General features: G+C 37.9%; 1 protein-coding gene and 1 long non-coding RNA gene across 3 annotated transcripts in view; both read left to right on the forward strand.

Annotated features, from left to right (window-relative positions):
• Nucleotides 1–19,211, forward strand: part of elmo2 (engulfment and cell motility 2) — a 47,477-nt gene that overhangs the window by 15,050 nt on the left and 13,216 nt on the right. Inside the window, exons 6-12 of one of the 2 annotated variants that reach the window (XM_079857468.1) lie at nt 2,269–2,438; nt 4,194–4,293; nt 5,796–5,947; nt 6,171–6,249; nt 6,643–6,693; nt 7,030–7,152; nt 8,008–8,127. In XM_079857468.1, coding sequence (XP_079713594.1) covers nt 2,269–2,438; nt 4,194–4,293; nt 5,796–5,947; nt 6,171–6,249; nt 6,643–6,693; nt 7,030–7,152; nt 8,008–8,127 — 795 coding nt within the window. The remainder of the gene's footprint in view (nt 1–2,268; nt 2,439–4,193; nt 4,294–5,795; nt 5,948–6,170; nt 6,250–6,642; nt 6,694–7,029; nt 7,153–8,007; nt 8,128–19,211) is intronic. The other variant, XM_079857469.1, reaches the window with a different exon arrangement.
• On the forward strand, nt 14,206–15,085 carry LOC307150720. Its single transcript, XR_013819771.1, has 2 exons — nt 14,206–14,935; nt 14,968–15,085. It is a non-coding gene; the product is annotated as an uncharacterized lncRNA (long non-coding RNA).

Here is a 19,211-nt window from a genome sequence, read left to right on the forward strand (position 1 = left end):
TACACCACATTACACTAAACACTGTTGTTACACTATACACTACACTACATTACACTACACACTGTTGTTACACTACACACTACACTACATTACACTAAACACTGTTGTTACACTATACACTACACTACATTACACTAAACACTGTTGTTAACTACACACTACACTACATTACACTAAACACTGTTGTTACACTACACACTACACTACATTACACACTGTTGTTACACTACACACTACACTACATTACACTAAACACTGTTGTTACACTACACACTACACCACATTACACTAAACACTGTTGTTACACTATACACTACACTACATTACACTACACACTGTTGTTACACTACACACTACACTACATTACCCTACACACTGTTGTTACACTACACACTACACTACATTACACTAAACACTGTTGTTACACTACACACTACACTACATTACACTAAACACTGTTGTTACACTACACGCTACACTACATTACACTAAACACTGTTGTTACACTATACACTACACTACATTACACTACACACTGTTGTTACACTACACACTACACTACATTACACTAAACACTGTTGTTACACTACACACTACACTACATTACACACTTTTGTTACACTACACACTACACTACATTACACTAAACACTGTTGTTACACTACACACTACACTACATTACACTACACACTGTTGTTACACTACACACTACACTACATTACACTACACACTGTTGTTACACTACACACTACACTACATTACACTAAACACTGTTGTTACACTACACGCTACACTACATTACACACTTTTGTTACACTACACACTACACTACATTACACTAAACACTGTTGTTACACTACACACTACACTACATTACACACTTTTGTTACACTACACACTACACTACATTACACTAAACACTGTTGTTACACTACACCACATTACACTAAACACTGTTGTTACACTACACACTACACTACATTACCCTACACACTTTTGTTACACTACACACTACACTATACACTACACTACACACTTTTGTTACACTACACACTACATTACACTACACACTTTTGTTACACTACACACCACTACATTACACTACACACTGTTGTTACACTACACATTACACTACACTGTTGTTACACTACACACTACACTACACTATACACTACACTACACACTACACTACACTACACTACACTACACTACACACTACATTACACTACACACTTTTGTTACACTACCCACTACACTACATTACACTACACACTGTTGTTACACTACACATTACACTACACACTGTTGTTACACTACACACTACACTACACTATACACTACACTACACTACACACTACATTACACTACACACTGTTGTTACACTACACACTACACTACACTATACACTACACTACACTACACACTACACTACACTACACTACACATTACACTACACACTGTTGTTACACTACACACTACACTACACTACACTATACACTACACTACACTACACACTACACTACACTACACTACACACTACACTACACTACACACTTTTGTTACACTACCCACTACACTACATTACACTACACACTGTTGTTACACTACACATTACACTACACACTGTTGTTACACTACACTACACTATACACTACACTACACACTACACTACACTACACTACACTACACACTACACTACACTACACTACACACTACACTACACTACACTACACTACACTACACTACACACTACACTACACTACACTACACACTACACTACACTACACTACACTACACTACACTACACTACACACTACACTACACTACACTACACACTACACTACACTACACTACACTACACTACACTACACACTACACTACACTACACTACACTACACTACACTACACACTACACTACACTACACTAAACACTGTTGTCTGTGGATGAGTGGCCGGAGCGCATTAAGTGTTTCCTGTTAGAACGGTGTGTGTTAGCGGCCGCTAAGTTAATAACTAATGATCTTCGCAACGGAAGTGAATCAATCTAAACTAGCTTTATCTGGACAATAACTTTATTCTAGAGCTGCTGTAAAGCCAAATCTCAGTTACTGTAATCTCCTGTTATCTCTGTAAAGCTGCTGTGAAACAGTCTATATTGTTTAAAGCGCTGTATAAGTGAAGGTGACTGTGTGGAAGTCAGCTCTGATTCCCGTAGGTCCGACACAGTGTGAGGGCTGGAGGTCTTGACGGGACTGTTGTGTGTGTTAGATGCGAGCGGCTCGACAGCTGCTGGAGCGGATCCAGTCTCACGGGATCGACGCGCGTCTGGAGGCGCTGAAAGAGTTAGCCAAACTCTCCGCTGACCCCACGTTCGCCACAGAGTTCATCAACATGGAGGGCCTGGCGACGCTGGCACGGCTCGTGGAGAGCGGCACACAGTCAGTGTCCCTCACACACACACACACACATATGAGCTTGATGGACTCATGTACAGCTGTGGCCAAAAGTGATGTTTGTTTTTGTTTTTAGTGTCACTACAAGTTCGATTAAACCATCAAAAATATTTTAAATATTAGGGAAGAACAAAACACTAAACTTGGTTATGGTATTTATCTGCTAAAAAATTGTTTGGCAAAAAAAGGCAAATGACAGTTCCAGCTTTATTTTACAATGCAAAAAAAAGCAAAAAGCTTAAAGGAAATAGCAAACATCGACTACAACATAATCAGTTATTAATATTTTTTATTGTTTTTGCATGTTTTCACAATTTCTTTGTATGACAGCCTATCACACAATTTGTCATGTTTCATTGCGTTACTATCACAAATAAAATAATTAACTCTGAGCACAACTACATAAACTCTTTAACACATTGTTATCAATAATATTTAAATAAAGAGTCAAGATGCCGATCACTTTTGGCTGCTACTGTAAACTTTTGATGCATGCAAAGAGATTTAAATGGCTAATCACAAAAAATATGATAACATTTTACCTCTTGATAAAATATATATATTTAAAAAAAATTGCTTGCTCACCAAGGCAATTTATTTGATCAAAAATACAGTAAAAACAGTAATATTATGAAATATTACAATTTAAAGTAACTGTTTTCTGTGTGAACAGGGTAACAAAATAAAAAAAGATTTTTTGTACTTGGTAGCAACTTCAAACATTTAGAAGCACAGACTGAAAATTAAGGAGCATTACAACTACAATTTATATGTATAATATATTAACAGATTTCACATATATTTAATATATGGTGTTAAATTTCACGTTGAGCTCTGCCAATTGAGCAGCATCCTGACGATTAAATCTTCAACAATCAAATATAACTCCCAAATATATTTTAAAGTCACGTAGATTAAATTTCGGGAGCGAATGCGACCAAAATGGTTGCAATTTCGAGCCTTGTGTGAATATAGAGTAAAGAGTCATTTATTCCTGTGATCAAAGCTGAATTTTCAGCATCATTACTCCAGTCTTCAGTGTCACATGATCCTTCAGAAATCACTCTAATATGATGATTTGATGATCAGGAAACGTTTATTATCAATGTTGAAAACAGTTGTGGACAAATTTTGCAGAATTCTTTGATGAATAGAAAGTTCAAAAGAACAGCATTTATTTGAATAGAATCTTTTGCTACATGTTTTTACTGTCACTTTTGATCAATTTAATGCATCCTTGCTGAATAAAAGTATTGATTTATCTTATCCCCCCCCCCAAAAAAATATACTCACTGACCCCAAACCTTTGAGCGGTAGTGAATAATGTTACAAAAGCTTATTTTTTGCACTTTCTGAAGGATCATGTGACACTGAAGACTGGAGTAATGATGATGAAAATTCAGCTTTGATCACAGGAATAAATTACATTTTAAAATATATTCAAATAGAAAACAGTTATTTTAAATTGTAATAATATTTCACAATATTACTGTTTTTTTGTTTGTTTGTATTTTTAATTCAGTAAGTGCAGCCTTGGTGAGCAGAAGAGACTTCTTTTAAAAACATTACAAATCGTGCCGATCCCAAACTTTTGAACGGCGGCGTACATTTAAAACTATATCCTTCATTATTGTAGGAGATTGAAGAAATGATTCAGTTCAGACGTCACGGCTCATTTCAGTGTGTGTTTCAGAGACGTGTGTGTTTCAGTGCTTTTGCGTGTGTGTTTTCTGTGTGTAGTTTTGGGGAGATGTTGGCCTTCACTCTCACAGCGTTTCTGGAGCTCATGGATCACGGTATTGTGTCCTGGGATCTGATTTCTGTGTCCTTCATCAAACAGGCAAGTGAAACACACACTCTAACAGGTCCGTCTCTTTCTAAAGAAGCCTTTCTCAACCTAAAAAATAATAATCTTAAAACAAGAATAATTATCTGCCAACGGGGTAAGAAAAAAAATCTTAATTCAGATGGAAAACAAGATTATTTTTCTCACCCCTTCGGCAGATCATTTTGCTTGTTTTAAGCAAAAACTCACTTAATTTAAATTTTATTAATCAGAAAACAACATAGAATTTCTTATGTCATTTTACTTATCTAGTTAATGCTTCTTGATTTAACAATTTCTAGCTATTTGGACTGGAAACAAGACAAAGATACTAAGTAAGAAAAGCATTTTTTGCAGCGCAGTCCTCAAATCTGATTGGACAAGCAGCATTGCATTAGGGCTGATAGAATAGTCCATTCATTCACCAACATGGTTCATTAGTGATGATTCAAATGAAAAAAAATTGGTTGAGTGAATGAGTCAATGGGCCCTATTTTAACAATCTGAAACGCAAGTAACTTTGTGGGCGGATCTCGGCGCTGTTGCTATTATACCGGCGGGATAAATGACTCTTGCACCCGACGCTAATCTAAAATGAATTGGTCTGAAGTCGCTTCATTACTCATAGGTGTGGTTTGGGCGTAACGTGAAATAAACCAATCAGAGCGTCATCTCACATTCCCTTTAAGAGCAGGCGCGCTTGTTCCATGGCGGATTGCTATTATAACGGCGGATTTGCCAGGAGCGGTTCACAGCCGAGGAGACCGACGTTCTCGTCAGGGCCGTAAAACACAGAGAAGTGACATTGGGGATGGAGAAACACACCCAAATTAGCTTCGGTTAAACAGCCGTATGATAATTTGGTTAAACGTGTAAGCTAGATTTATGCCTATTTTTTCACATCTTCATGGACACCACAATGATTTCCCTCGTGTGGAATATTTTTCCTTGTAATTATGTATGGTTTGCAAAATGTGAACTGCTGCGTCTGTGTAGATGAGAGAAGCAAAGTGTGTGTGTGTTGTGCACACGCTACATTATGGCCAAGCATGCGCCCTTAAAATAGCCTCTGAATAACGCGCCACTGACTTTAGACGAGGTTTCTCCTGGTCAGTGGAGGAATTGTTTTCTGAAACTGCAAAATAGCACCAGGGAACGTTTGCGCCGGAACACGCCTCCTCTTTTCGCTGAACCGCCCCCGGGAGCACAAGTTCATTCCCTAATTTACCGGCGTGCGTCTGTGGAGGGAAAAGTCCGCTGTGCGTCGGGTGCAAAATAGGAATGACACATGCGTCGGTGAACAAAGTCAATTGCGCTGGGTGCAAGGTAGGACCCAATGACTTGTTCATAAACACAGTCAAATGCTTAGTTCCTGAAAGAGTCATTGACTCATTCACTCAACCAATTTGTTGGATGTTTCTTGTTTGAAGATGGATTTGTTGTCAATTTTTAGTTACATTGCCTGGTAGACCAGTGTTTATGTCATGTGATAGTCATGTGAGTGTGGTGTATGACAGATTGCAGGTTACGTGAACCAGCCCATGGTGGACGTGTCCATTCTGCAGCGCTCGTTGGCCATCCTGGAGAGTATGGTGCTCAACAGCCACAGCCTGTACCAGCGTGTGGCGCAGGAGATCACTGTGGCGCAGCTCATCGCACACCTGCAAGTGTGAGCACATACACGCACACACACACGCACACACACTCGCAGCAGGTCACGTGCTTCTCTCCTGCACGCACGCACGCACACACACACACACAAACGTGCCGAGCTGTGTAATAAAACCCACCAGAGCTCCAGACAGTGACACGTGATCTAGAGTCCAGAAGTGTTGGAGTCCAAGAGCAAGATACCTCTAACTGTGTGTGTGTGTGTGTCATCAACTCCTCAGGTCCAATCAGGAGATCCAGACATACGCCATCGCTCTCATCAATGCCCTGTTCCTCAAAACACCAGAGGACAGACGCCAGGTGAACACACACTCTCACACACACATACAAGAACAACATGAAAAGAAAACAGAATTTGTAGGAAATTATCACATAGTAACAGCGAATACAAAGTATAATTAATAATCTATTGTGTACAAGAAATATTTCCAGTACTCAAATCTGATTGATCAAGCAAGCAGCATCACATTAGTCCTGATATAACCAACCGATTGGTTCGTTAGCTCTGATTCGTTCAGGAACCAAACATGTGACTGTCCTTATGAATGAGTCATTGATTCATTCACTCAACCGATTTGTTGGATGCTCTCGAAACATTCTCATTTCTTACAGTTGGTTGTGTATTTATTGCAGTTTGGAGTCTGGTTTAGACATTATCAGACTGATGTGACTCTGTGTGTGTGTTTATGGCAGGAGATGGCGAGTACACTGGCACAGAAACACCTGCGTGGCATCATACTCAATGTAAGTGTCTGTGATCTGCAGGTAATGGCGTCAGGTTCACTTTGCCACTCGTTTTCTGCTATTATCTGTAAAGAAAACAGATCCAAATGTGATGGAGTAAATCACTAGTGACGAATCCAGCAAACAGCAGCTGGTTGGTTGATTGATTTTATTTAATTAATTTAATTTGATTAGATTGATTTTGAATTGATGAGTGTGTTTTGATCAGATCTTCATTCTTCAAAAGACCACAGAACGTCCTGCTAGGAGCTGTGTGTAGGACCATTAGTTGATAGTGCTTTAGAAGCAGTGTGATAATGAGAGTTGTTTTAGGAAACTCCTCTGTGTCTTTCCTAGCACATCATCCGCGGGAATCGACCCGTCAAAGCGGAAATGGCACATCAGCTCTACGTGCTGCAAGTTTTGACCTTCAACCTTCTGGAGGAACGCATGATGACCAAAATGGACCCCAATGACCAGGCAAGCTTTACGTCTGAAAATGATTCACTTGTCATTAAGATTAATGGAGGGAACATGTAGTATGATTGAAGTGATGAATAGCACCTAAAGTGAATGAAAGATGCTTTATGTGAAAGTATTCAGTATTCATGCATATGATGAAAATATTACAGATAAGGATATGAGCTCAGGTCTTGATGTACCTGTATAACTAGTACACCACTGTAGCAGACAGTGTTCACTTAGATCACTAAAGCACAGCAGAAATACCTAAAAATCTGTAAATACTGCATTTAGGCTTTAGACTCGTCATGTAATCCCAGACTGAGCTAATGATGGTGAGATCTGATCTCCGTGTGGATCAAACCTGTTTCAGGACTCTTGTTCATACAAAAATCTCAATGCATTATTACAATATTTACAAAGAAATGAAGACCAGGCTCAACATCTGACAAAGCCTGTGTTTGAGTCATTAAAATAATTAGTGTTGTACGTTCATGACAAAATAGTAGAGTGACGTTTAAATGGCAAATATAATTTTTCTGCATGTTTAATAACATGTATGATTAAAGATGTTTATCTGAATTCATATGCAAGATCTAAGTCCACATGTCATACAAATAAGACCATGCTTTTAATACAGGTCGAGAGCTGAAGTTTTGTGATGCTGTTTGCCAATGTTTGTTAGAACTATGATTTTGGGAAACAATAAACATTTGAGCATGACTGACTGTAGAAAATTGATTCATAGCTCCTGTTTGGCCAGCATAATCATGGCACGAAAAGCCAAACATTACTGATTTGTTTTCAGCGTTTTCCAAGATACTTGGGAAAGTTGCGTTCGTTTATAACCTTCACACTGCTTGAATTCTTCAGACACAGAGAGATATCATATTTGAGCTCAGAAGAATCGCATTTGAAGGAGACAGTGATCCAGGCGGGACGGAGAAGAGGAAAGCCGTCTACACTAAAGACTACAAGATGCTGGGCTTCACCGTGAGTGATGTTTGCTCTTTCTGTTGTCATCACAAGATTATATAATAATTACATTTCCTTTCCAAAACAGATGCTGATGTGTGTGTGATGTAATAGTTTAATTATGATCAGTGATCGTGATGTGTGTGAATTATTTAATGATGGATGATGTGATAGTGGTGTGTGTGATATATGCTTTAATGATCAGTGATAGTGATGTGTGGGTTTGTGCGATGTGTTTGTTTTTAATGATGGATTAGTGATAGTGATGATGTGTGTAATGTTTAATGGTGATCAGTGATAGTGAAGTGTGTGTGATGTGATTATTTAATGACAGATCAGTGATGTGTTGAAGTGTGTGTGATGTGTTGGTTTTTAATGATGGATCAGTGATAGTGATGTGTTGAAGTGTGTGTAATGTGATGGTTTAATGATGGATAAGTGATAGTGATGTGTTGAAGTGTGTGTAATGTGATGGTTTAATGGTGATCAGTGATAGTGATGTGTTGAAGTGTGTGTAATGTGATGGTTTAATGGTGATCAGTGATAGTGATGTGTTGAAGTGTGTGTAATGTGATGGTTTAATGGTGATCAGTGATAGTGATGTGTTGAAGTGTGTGTAATGTGATGGTTTAATGGTGATCAGTGATAGTGATGTGTTGAAGTGTGTGTAATGTGATGGTTTAATGGTGATCAGTGATAGTGATGTGTTGAAGTGTGTGTAATGTGATGGTTTAATGGTGATCAGTGATAGTGATGTGTTGAAGTGTGTGTGTAATGTGATGGTTTAATGGTGATCAGTGATAGTGATGTGTTGAAGTGTGTGTAATGTGATGGTTTAATGGTGATCAGTGATAGTGATGTGTTGAAGTGTGTGTGATGTGATGGTTTAATGGTGATCAGTGATAGTGATGTGTTGAAGTGTGTGTAATGTGATGGTTTAATGGTGATCAGTGATAGTGATGTGTTGAAGTGTGTGTAATGTGATGGTTTAATGGTGATCAGTGATAGTGATGTGTTGAAGTGTGTGTAATGTGATGGTTTAATGGTGATCAGTGATAGTGATGTGTTGAAGTGTGTGTAATGTGATGGTTTAATGGTGATCAGTGATAGTGATGTGTTGAAGGATGTGTAATGTGATGGTTTAATGGTGATCAGTGATAGTGATGTGTGTGAATTAATGATGGATGATGTGATAGTGGTGTGTGTGATATATGCTTTAATGATCAGTGATAGTGATGTGTGGGTTTGTGCGATGTGTTTGTTTTTAATGATGGATTAGTGATAGTGATGATGTGTGTAATGTTTAATGGTGATCAGTGATAGTGAAGTGTGTGTGATGTGATTATTTAATGACAGATCAGTGATGTGTTGAAGTGTGTGTAATGTGATGGTTTAATGGTGATCAGTGATAGTGATGTGTTGAAGTGTGTGTAATGTGATGGTTTAATGGTGATCAGTGATAGTGATGTGCTGAAGTGTGTGTAATGTGATGGTTTAATGGTGATCAGCGATAGTGATGTGTTGAAGTGTGTGTAATGTGATGGTTTAATGGTGATCAGTGATAGTGATGTGTTGAAGTGTGTGTAATGTGATGGTTTAATGGTGATCAGTGATAGTGATGTGTTGAAGTGTGTGTAATGTGATGGTTTAATGGTGATCAGTGATAGTGATGTGCTGAAGTGTGTGTAATGTGATGGTTTAATGGTGATCAGCGATAGTGATGTGTTGAAGTGTGTGTAATGTGATGGTTTAATGGTGATCAGTGATAGTGATGTGTTGAAGTGTGTGTGTAATGTGATGGTTTAATGGTGATCAGTGATAGTGATGTGTTGAAGTGTGTGTAATGTGATGGTTTAATGGTGATCAGTGATAGTGATGTGTTGAAGTGTGTGTAATGTGATGGTTTAATGGCGATCAGTGATAGTGATGTGTTGAAGTGTGTGTAATGTGATGGTTTAATGGCGATCAGTGATAGTGATGTGTTGAAGTGTGTGTAATGTGATGGTTTAATGGTGATCGGTGATAGTGATGTGTTGAAGTGTGTGTAATGTGATGGTTTAATGGTGATCAGTAATAGTGATGTGTTGAAGTGTGTGTAATGTGATGGTTTAATGGTGATCAGTGATAGTGATGTGTTGAAGTGTGTGTAATGTGATGGTTTAATGGTGATCAGTGATAGTGATGTGTTGAAGTGTGTGTAATGTGATGGTTTAATGGTGATCAGTGATAGTGATGTGTTGAAGTGTGTGTAATGTGATGGTTTAATTGTGATCAGCGATAGTGATGTGTTGAAGTGTGTGTAATGTGATGGTTTAATGGTGATCAGTGATAGTGATGTGTTGAAGTTTGTGTAATGTGATGGTTTAATGGTGATCAGTGATAGTGATGTGTTGAAGTGTGTGTAATGTGATGGTTTAATGGCGATCAGTGATAGTGATGTGTTGAAGTGTGTGTAATGTGATGGTTTAATGGCGATCAGTGATAGTGATGTGTTGAAGTGTGTGTAATGTGATGGTTTAATGGCGATCAGTGATAGTGATGTGTTGAAGTGTGTGTGATGTGATGGTTTAATGGCGATCAGTGATAGTGATGTGTTGAAGTGTGTGTGATGTGATGGTTTAATGGCGATCAGTGATAGTGATGTGTTGAAGTGTGTGTAATGTGATGGTTTAATGGCGATCAGTGATAGTGATGTGTTGAAGTGTGTGTAATGTGATGGTTTAATGGCGATCAGTGATAGTGATGTGTTGAAGTGTGTGTAATGTGATGGTTTAATGGTGATCAGTGATAGTGATGTGTTGAAGTGTGTGTAATGTGATGGTTTAATGGTGATCAGTGATAGTGATGTGTTGAAGTGTGTGTAATGTGATGGTTTAATGGCGATCAGTGATAGTGATGTGTTGAAGTGTGTGTAATGTGATGGTTTAATGGCGATCAGTGATAGTGATGTGTTGAAGTGTGTGTAATGTGATGGTTTAATGGTGATCAGTAATAGTGATGTGTTGAAGTGTGTGTAATGTGATGGTTTAATGGTGATCAGTGATAGTGATGTGTTGAAGTGTGTGTAATGTGATGGTTTAATGGTGATCAGTGATAGTGATGTGTTGAAGTGTGTGTAATGTGATGGTTTAATGATGGATAAGTGATAGTGATGTGTTGAAGTGTGTGTAATGTGATGGTTTAATGGTGATCAGTGATAGTGATGTGTTGAAGTGTGTGTAATGTGATGGTTTAATGATGGATAAGTGATAGTGATGTGTTGAAGTGTGTGTAATGTGATGGTTTAATGGTGATCAGTGATAGTGATGTGTTGAAGTGTGTGTAATGTGATGGTTTAATGGCGATCAGTGATAGTGATGTGTTGAAGTGTGTGTAATGTGATGGTTTAATGATGGATAAGTGATAGTGATGTGTTGAAGTGTGTGTAATGTGATGGTTTAATGGTGATCAGTGATAGTGATGTGCTGAAGTGTGTGTAATGTGATGGATTAATGGTGATCAGTGATAGTGATGTGTTGAAGTGTGCGTAATGTGATGGTTTAATGGTGATCAGTGATAGTGATGTGTTGAAGTGTGTGTAATGTGATGGTTTAATGATGAATAAGTGATAGTGATGTGTTGAAGTGTGTGTAATGTGATGGTTTAATGATGGATAAGTGATAGTGATTTGCTGAAGTGTGTGTAATGTGATGGTTTAATGGTGATCAGTGATAGTGATGTGTTGAAGTGTGTGTAATGTGATGGTTTAATGGTGATCAGTGATAGTGATGTGTTGAAGTGTGTGTAATGTGATGGTTTAATGATGGATAAGTGATAGTGATTTGCTGAAGTGTGTGTAATGTGATGGTTTAATGGTGATCAGTGATAGTGATGTGCTGAAGTGTGTGTAATGTGATGGATTAATGGTGATCAGTGATAGTGATGTGTTGAAGTGTGTGTAATGTGATGGTTTAATGATGGATAAGTGATAGTGATGTGTTGAAGTGTGTGTAATGTGATGGTTTAATGATGGATAAGTGATAGTGATTTGCTGAAGTGTGTGTAATGTGATGGTTTAATGGTGATCAGTGATAGTGATGTGCTGAAGTGTGTGTAATGTGATGGTTTAATGGTGATCAGTGATAGTGATGTGTTGAAGTGTGTGTAATGTGATGGTTTAATGGTGATCAGTGATAGTGATGTGTTGAAGTGTGTGTAATGTGATGGATTAATGGTGATCAGTGATAGTGATGTGCTGAAGTGTGTGTAATGTGATGGATTAATGGTGATCAGTGATAGTGATGTGTTGAAGTGTGTGTAATGTGATGGTTTAATGGTGATCAGTGATAGTGATGTGTTGAAGTGTGTGTAATGTGATGGTTTAATGATGGATAAGTGATAGTGATGTGTTGAAGTGTGTGTAATGTGATGGTTTAATGATGGATAAGTGATAGTGATTTGCTGAAGTGTGTGTAATGTGATGGTTTAATGGTGATCAGTGATAGTGATGTGTTGAAGTGTGTGTAATGTGATGGTTTAATGGTGATCAGTGATAGTGATGTGCTGAAGTGTGTGTAATGTGATGGTTTAATGGTGATCAGTGATAGTGATGTGTTGAAGTGTGCGTAATGTGATGGTTTAATGGCGATCAGTGATAGTGATGTGTTGAAGTGTGTGTAATGTGATGGTTTAATGGTGATCAGTGATAGTGATATGTTGAAGTGTGTGTAATGTGATTGTTTAATGGTGATCAGTGATAGTGATGTGTTGAAGTGTGTGTAATGTGATGGTTTAATGGTGATCAGTGATAGTGATGTGTTGAAGTGTGTGTAATGTGATGGTTTAATGATGGATAAGTGATAGTGATGTGTTGAAGTGTGTGTAATGTGATGGTTTAATGGTGATCAGTGATAGTGATGTGTTGAAGTGTGTGTAATGTGATTGTTTAATGGTGATCAGTGATAGTGATGTGTTGAAGTGTGTGTAATGTGATGGTTTAATGGTGATCAGTGATAGTGATGTGCTGAAGTGTGTGTAATGTGATGGTTTAATGGTGATCAGTGATAGTGATGTGTTGAAGTGTGTGTAATGTGATGGATTAATGGTGATCAGTGATAGTGATGTGTTGAAGTGTGCGTAATGTGATGGTTTAATGGTGATCAGTGATAGTGGTGTGTTGAAGTGTGTGTAATGTGATGGTTTAATGGTGATCAGTGATAGTGATGTGTTGAAGTGTGTGTAATGTGATGGTTTAATGGTGATCAGTGATAGTGATGTGTTGAAGTGTGTGTAATGTGATGGTTTAATGGTGATCAGTGATAGTGATGTGTTGAAGTGTGTGTAATGTGATGGTTTAATGGTGATCAGTGATAGTGATGTGTTGAAGTGTGTGTAATGTGATGGTTTAATGGTGATCAGTGATAGTGATGTGTTGAAGTGTGTGTAATGTGATGGTTTAATGGTGATCAGTGATAGTGATGTGTTGAAGTGTGTGTAATGTGATGGTTTAATGGTGATCAGTGATAGTGATGTGTTGAAGTGTGTGTAATGTGATGGTTTAATGGTGATCAGTGATAGTGATGTGTTGAAGTGTGCGTAATGTGATGGTTTAATGGTGATCAGTGATAGTGATGTGTTGAAGTGTGCGTAATGTGATGGTTTAATGGTGATCAGTGATAGTGATGTGTTGAAGTGTGTGTAATGTGATGGTTTAATGGTGATCAGTGATAGTGATGTGCTGAAGTGTGTGTAATGTGATGGTTTAATGATGATCAACTTTAAAAAACAACTAAAAAATTATTATTTATCAACTTATATTTAATATATAACTGCTTTCTCATGGACTACTGGGATGTATGAGCATGAATGTATGTGTATGTACTGTATGTATGTCCTTGTGCGTTTTTCTTGTGTGCACTGTTATCATCGTCTGGTACCAGGTGGTGATCATGTACCTTTACCGTACTACTTTTCTCTTGTAAAATTATGGGCCCCCACTAGGGATGCTCATTTCGATTAATTTTCCCAACCGACAACCACCGCTCGTTAATCGATTATTAACCGTTATTAACTGATAAGAAAGATTATAATATTGAATTTAAATACAAATAAAATTGACGCGTATCTGTGACCCTTTAAAAAAATACAAACACATTTTTTTTAATCAAAGGGTTTATTTTAACGTGCAAAGTGCAAACAGCAGCATACAGAACCTGGATTCAGTTTAAATTTTCACGCACCTGCAGCATTTCTGACAGTGAGAGAAAAACAATAAAATAATACAAATAAAAAACAAAATAGGCCTACACTAAATATATTTTTTAAACTTAAATAATTAACAAATTAAGATGACAAAAAGAAAACACTGAATCCGTTTGAACGAAGCTTTCAAAAACTGGCAATTTCTTTTCCGTAAACAGGCCCTGTTTACACGAGAACGCTCGCGGGTGAAGGTGAAAACGTAAAAATATTTTATCAGATGTGCCTTTCGTTTAGACGGCGACGGCGTTTTTGGGGCTTAAAAACGCAAAAAAGTGAAACCACCCTCCAGAGTGGTAATCTTAAAAACGCTCCACCGTCGCGTTCCCGTCTAAAGGGTAAAAACATAGACAGGGTAAAAACGCAAAGTCTGCTAGACAGTGAAGGCGCCGATCACCGGTCCATTGTCACCTAGCCGCCTGGAGTGCATACTACATCGAATTTCACACACTTTTGCGTCAGCATATGCACGCAGATGCACAGTGCTTCTTTTCGCTCGCTTCATTTTGCTTGCCTTGCTCGGAAAAAAAAAAGTCTGTCACGAGTGTGGTTGGGCGTGTCGACGCGCTCCGTGAGTTAAGAAATATAAGTTATATAGTATTTTATTTTTAAACCATGCAGCAAAAAAATAAATAAAAAAGCTTTAAAAAAAACGTTTTAAACCGTTTAACTGATAGTATTAATCGGTCAAAATTTTTACTTTCGGTTAACGGTTAAACGGTCAATATGAGCATCCCTAGCCCCCACCCATAAGCTTCTCTAGCTTCTTTGGGGGACCCATTCACTATACCTATTTGATTTTGTTCCAATGACTGCATTATTATACTTTTGGTATTTTGTGAATAAATAAATAAATGAAAATGAAAAAAAATGAAATCAGTGATAGTGATGTGTTGAAGTGTGTGTAATGTGATGGTTTAATGATGGATAAGTGATAGTGATGTGTTGAAGTGTGTGCAATGTGATGGTTTAATGATGGATAAGTGATAGTGATGTGCTGAAGTGTGTGCAATGTGATGGTTTAATGATGGATAAGTGATAGTGATGTGTTGAAGTGTGTGTAATGTGATGGTTTAATGGTGATCAGTGATAGTGATGTGCTGAAGTGTGTGTAATGTGATGGTTTAATGGCGATCAGTGATAGTGATGTGTTGAAGTGTGTGTAATGTGATGGTTTAATGGTGATCAGTGATAGTGATGTGTTGAAGTGTGTGTGATGTGATGGTTTAATGGTGATCAGTGATAGTGATGTGTTGAAGTGTGTGTAATGTGATGGTTTAATGGCGATCAGCGATAGTGATGTGTTGAAGTGTGTGTAATGTGATGGTTTAATGGTGATCAGTGATAGTGATGTGTTGAAGTGTGTGTAATGTGATGGTTTAATGGTGATCAGTGATAGTGATGTGTTGAAGTGTGTGTAATGTGATGGTTTAATTGTGATCAGTGATAGTGATGTGTTGAAGTGTGTGTAATGTGATGGTTTATTGGCGATCAGTGATAGTGATGTGTTGAAGTGTGTGTAATGTGATGGTTTAATGGTGATCAGTGATAGTGATGTGTTGAAGTGTGTGTAATGTGATGGTTTAATGATGGATAAGTGATAGTGATGTGTTGAAGTGTGTGTAATGTGATGGTTTATTGGCGATCAGTGATAGTGATGTGTTGAAGTGTGTGTAATGTGATGGTTTAATGGTGATCAGTGATAGTGATGTGTTGAAGTGTGTGTAATGTGATGGTTTAATGGCGATCAGTGATAGTGATGTGTTGAAGTGTGTGTAATGTGATGGTTTAATGGTGATCAGTGATAGTGATGTGTTGAAGTGTGTGTAATGTGATGGTTTAATGGTGATCAGTGATAGTGATGTGTTGAAGTGTGTGTAATGTGATGGTTTAATGGTGATCAGTGATAGTGATGTGTTGAAGTGTGTGTAATGTGATGGTTTAATGGTGATCAGCGATAGTGATGTGTTGAAGTGTGTGTAATGTGATGGTTTAATGGCGATCAGTGATAGTGATGTGTTGAAGTGTGTGTGTAATGTGATGGTTTAATGGTGATCAGTGATAGTGATGTGTTGAAGTGTGTGTAATGTGATGGTTTAATGATGGATAAGTGATAGTGATGTGTTGAAGTGTGTGTGTAATGTGATGGTTTAATGGTGATCAGTGATAGTAATGTGTTGAAGTGTGTGTAATGTGATGGTTTAATGGCGATCAGTGATAGTGATGTGTTGAAGTGTGTGTGTAATGTGATGGTTTAATGGTGATCAGTGATAGTGATGTGCTGAAGTGTGTGTAATGTGATGGTTTAATGGTGATCAGTGATAGTGATGTGTTGAAGTGTGTGTGATGTGATGGTTTAATGGCGATCAGTGATAGTGATGTGTTGAAGTGTGTGTAATGTGATGGTTTAATGGTGATCAGTGATAGTGATGTGTTGAAGTGTGTGTAATGTGATGGTTTAATGGCGATCAGTGATAGTGATGTGTTGAAGTGTGTGTAATGTGATGGTTTATTGGCGATCAGTGATAGTGATGTGTTGAAGTGTGTGTAATGTGATGGTTTAATGGTGATCAGTGATAGTGATGTGTTGAAGTGTGTGTAATGTGATGGTTTAATGGCGATCAGTGATAGTGATGTGTTGAAGTGTGTGTAATGTGATGGTTTAATGGTGATCAGTGATAGTGATGTGTTGAAGTGTGTGTAATGTGATGGTTTAATGGTGATCAGTGATAGTGATGTGTTGAAGTGTGTGTAATGTGATGGTTTAATGGTGATCAGTGATAGTGATGTGTTGAAGTGTGTGTAATGTGATGGTTTAATGATGGATAAGTGATAGTGATGTGTTGAAGTGTGTGTAATGTGATGGTTTAATGGTGATCAGTGATAGTGATGTGTTGAAGTGTGTGTAATGTGATGGCTTAATGGCGATCAGTGATAGTGATGTGTTGAAGTGTGTGTAATGTGATGGTTTAATGATGGATAAGTGATAGTGATGTGTTGAAGTGTGTGTAATGTGATGGTTTAATAGCGATCAGTGATAGTGATGTGTTGAAGTGTGTGTAATGTGATGGTTTATTGGCGATCAGTGATAGTGATGTGTTGAAGTGTGTGTAATGTGATGGTTTAATGGTGATCAGTGATAGTGATGTGTTGAAGTGTGTGTAATGTGATGGTTTAATGGTGATCAGTGATAGTGATGTGTTGAAGTGTGTGTAATGTGATGGTTTAATTGTGATCAGTGATAGTGATATGTTGAAGTGTGTGTAATGTGATGGTTTAATGGTGATCAGTGATAGTGATGTGTTGAAGTGTGTGTAATGTGATGGTTTAATGGCGATCAGTGATAGTGATGTGTTGAAGTGTGTGTGATGTGATGGTTTAATGGTGATCAGTGATAGTGATGTGTTGAAGTGTGTGTAATGTGATGGTTTAATGGTGATCAGTGATAGTGATGTGTTGAAGTGTGTGTAATGTGATGGTTTAATGGCGATCAGTGATAGTGATGTGCTGAAGTGTGTGTAATGTGATGGTTTAATGGCGATCAGTGATAGTGATGTGTTGAAGTGTGTGTAATGTGATGGTTTAATGGTGATCAGTGATAGTGATGTGTTGAAGTGTGTGTAATGTGATGGTTTAATGGCGATCAGTGATAGTGATGTGTTGAAGTGTGTGTAATGTGATGGTTTAATGGTGATCAGTGATAGTGATGTGTTGAAGTGTGTGTAATGTGATGGTTTAATGGTGATCAGTGATAGTGATGTGTTGAAGTGTGTGTAATGTGATGGTTTAATGGCGATCAGTGATAGTGATGTGTTGAAGTGTGTGTAATGTGATGGTTTAATGGTGATCAGTGATAGTGATGTGTTGAAGTGTGTGTAATGTGATGGTTTAATGGTGATCAGTGATAGTGATGTGTTGAAGTGTGTGTAATGTGATGGTTTAATGGCGATCAGTGATAGTGATGTGTTGAAGTGTGTGTAATGTGATGGTTTAATGGTGATCAGTGATAGTGATGTGTTGAAGTATGTGTAATGTGATGGTTTAATGGTGATCAGTGATAGTGATGTGTTGAAGTATGTGTAATGTGATGGTTTAATGGTGATCAGTGATAGTGATGTGTTGAAGTGTGTGTAATGTGATGGTTTAATGGTGATCAGTGATAGTGATGTGTTGAAGTGTGTGTAATGTGATGGCTTAATGGCGATCAGTGATAGTGATGTGTTGAAGTGTGTGTAATGTGATGGTTTAATGGTGATCAGTGATAGTGATGTGTTGAAGTGTGTGTAATGTGATGGTTTAATGATGGATAAGTGATAGTGATGTGTTGAAGTGTGTGTAATGTGATGGTTTAATGGCGATCAGTGATAGTGATGTGTTGAAGTGTGTGTAATGTGATGGCTTAATGGCGATCAGTGATAGTGATGTGTTGAAGTGTGTGTAATGTGATGGTTTAATGATGGATAAGTGATAGTGATGTGTTGAAGTGTGTGTAATGTGATGGTTTAATGGCGATCAGTGATAGTGATGTGTTGAAGTGTGTGTAATGTGATGGTTTAATGATGGATAAGTGATAGTGATGTGTTGAAGTGTGTGTAATGTGATGGTTTAATAGCGATCAGTGATAGTGATGTGTTGAAGTGTGTGTAATGTGATGGTTTATTGGCGATCAGTGATAGTGATGTGTTGAAGTGTGTGTAATGTGATGGTTTAATGGTGATCAGTGATAGTGATGTGTTGAAGTGTGTGTAATGTGATGGTTTAATGGTGATCAGTGATAGTGATGTGTTGAAGTGTGTGTAATGTGATGGTTTAATGGTGATCAGTGATAGTGATGTGTTGAAGTGTGTGTAATGTGATGGTTTAAT

Source organism: Squalius cephalus, assembly GCF_949319135.1.
Source record: "Squalius cephalus genome assembly, chromosome: 22".
Taxonomy (NCBI): Eukaryota; Metazoa; Chordata; class Actinopteri; order Cypriniformes; family Leuciscidae; genus Squalius; species Squalius cephalus.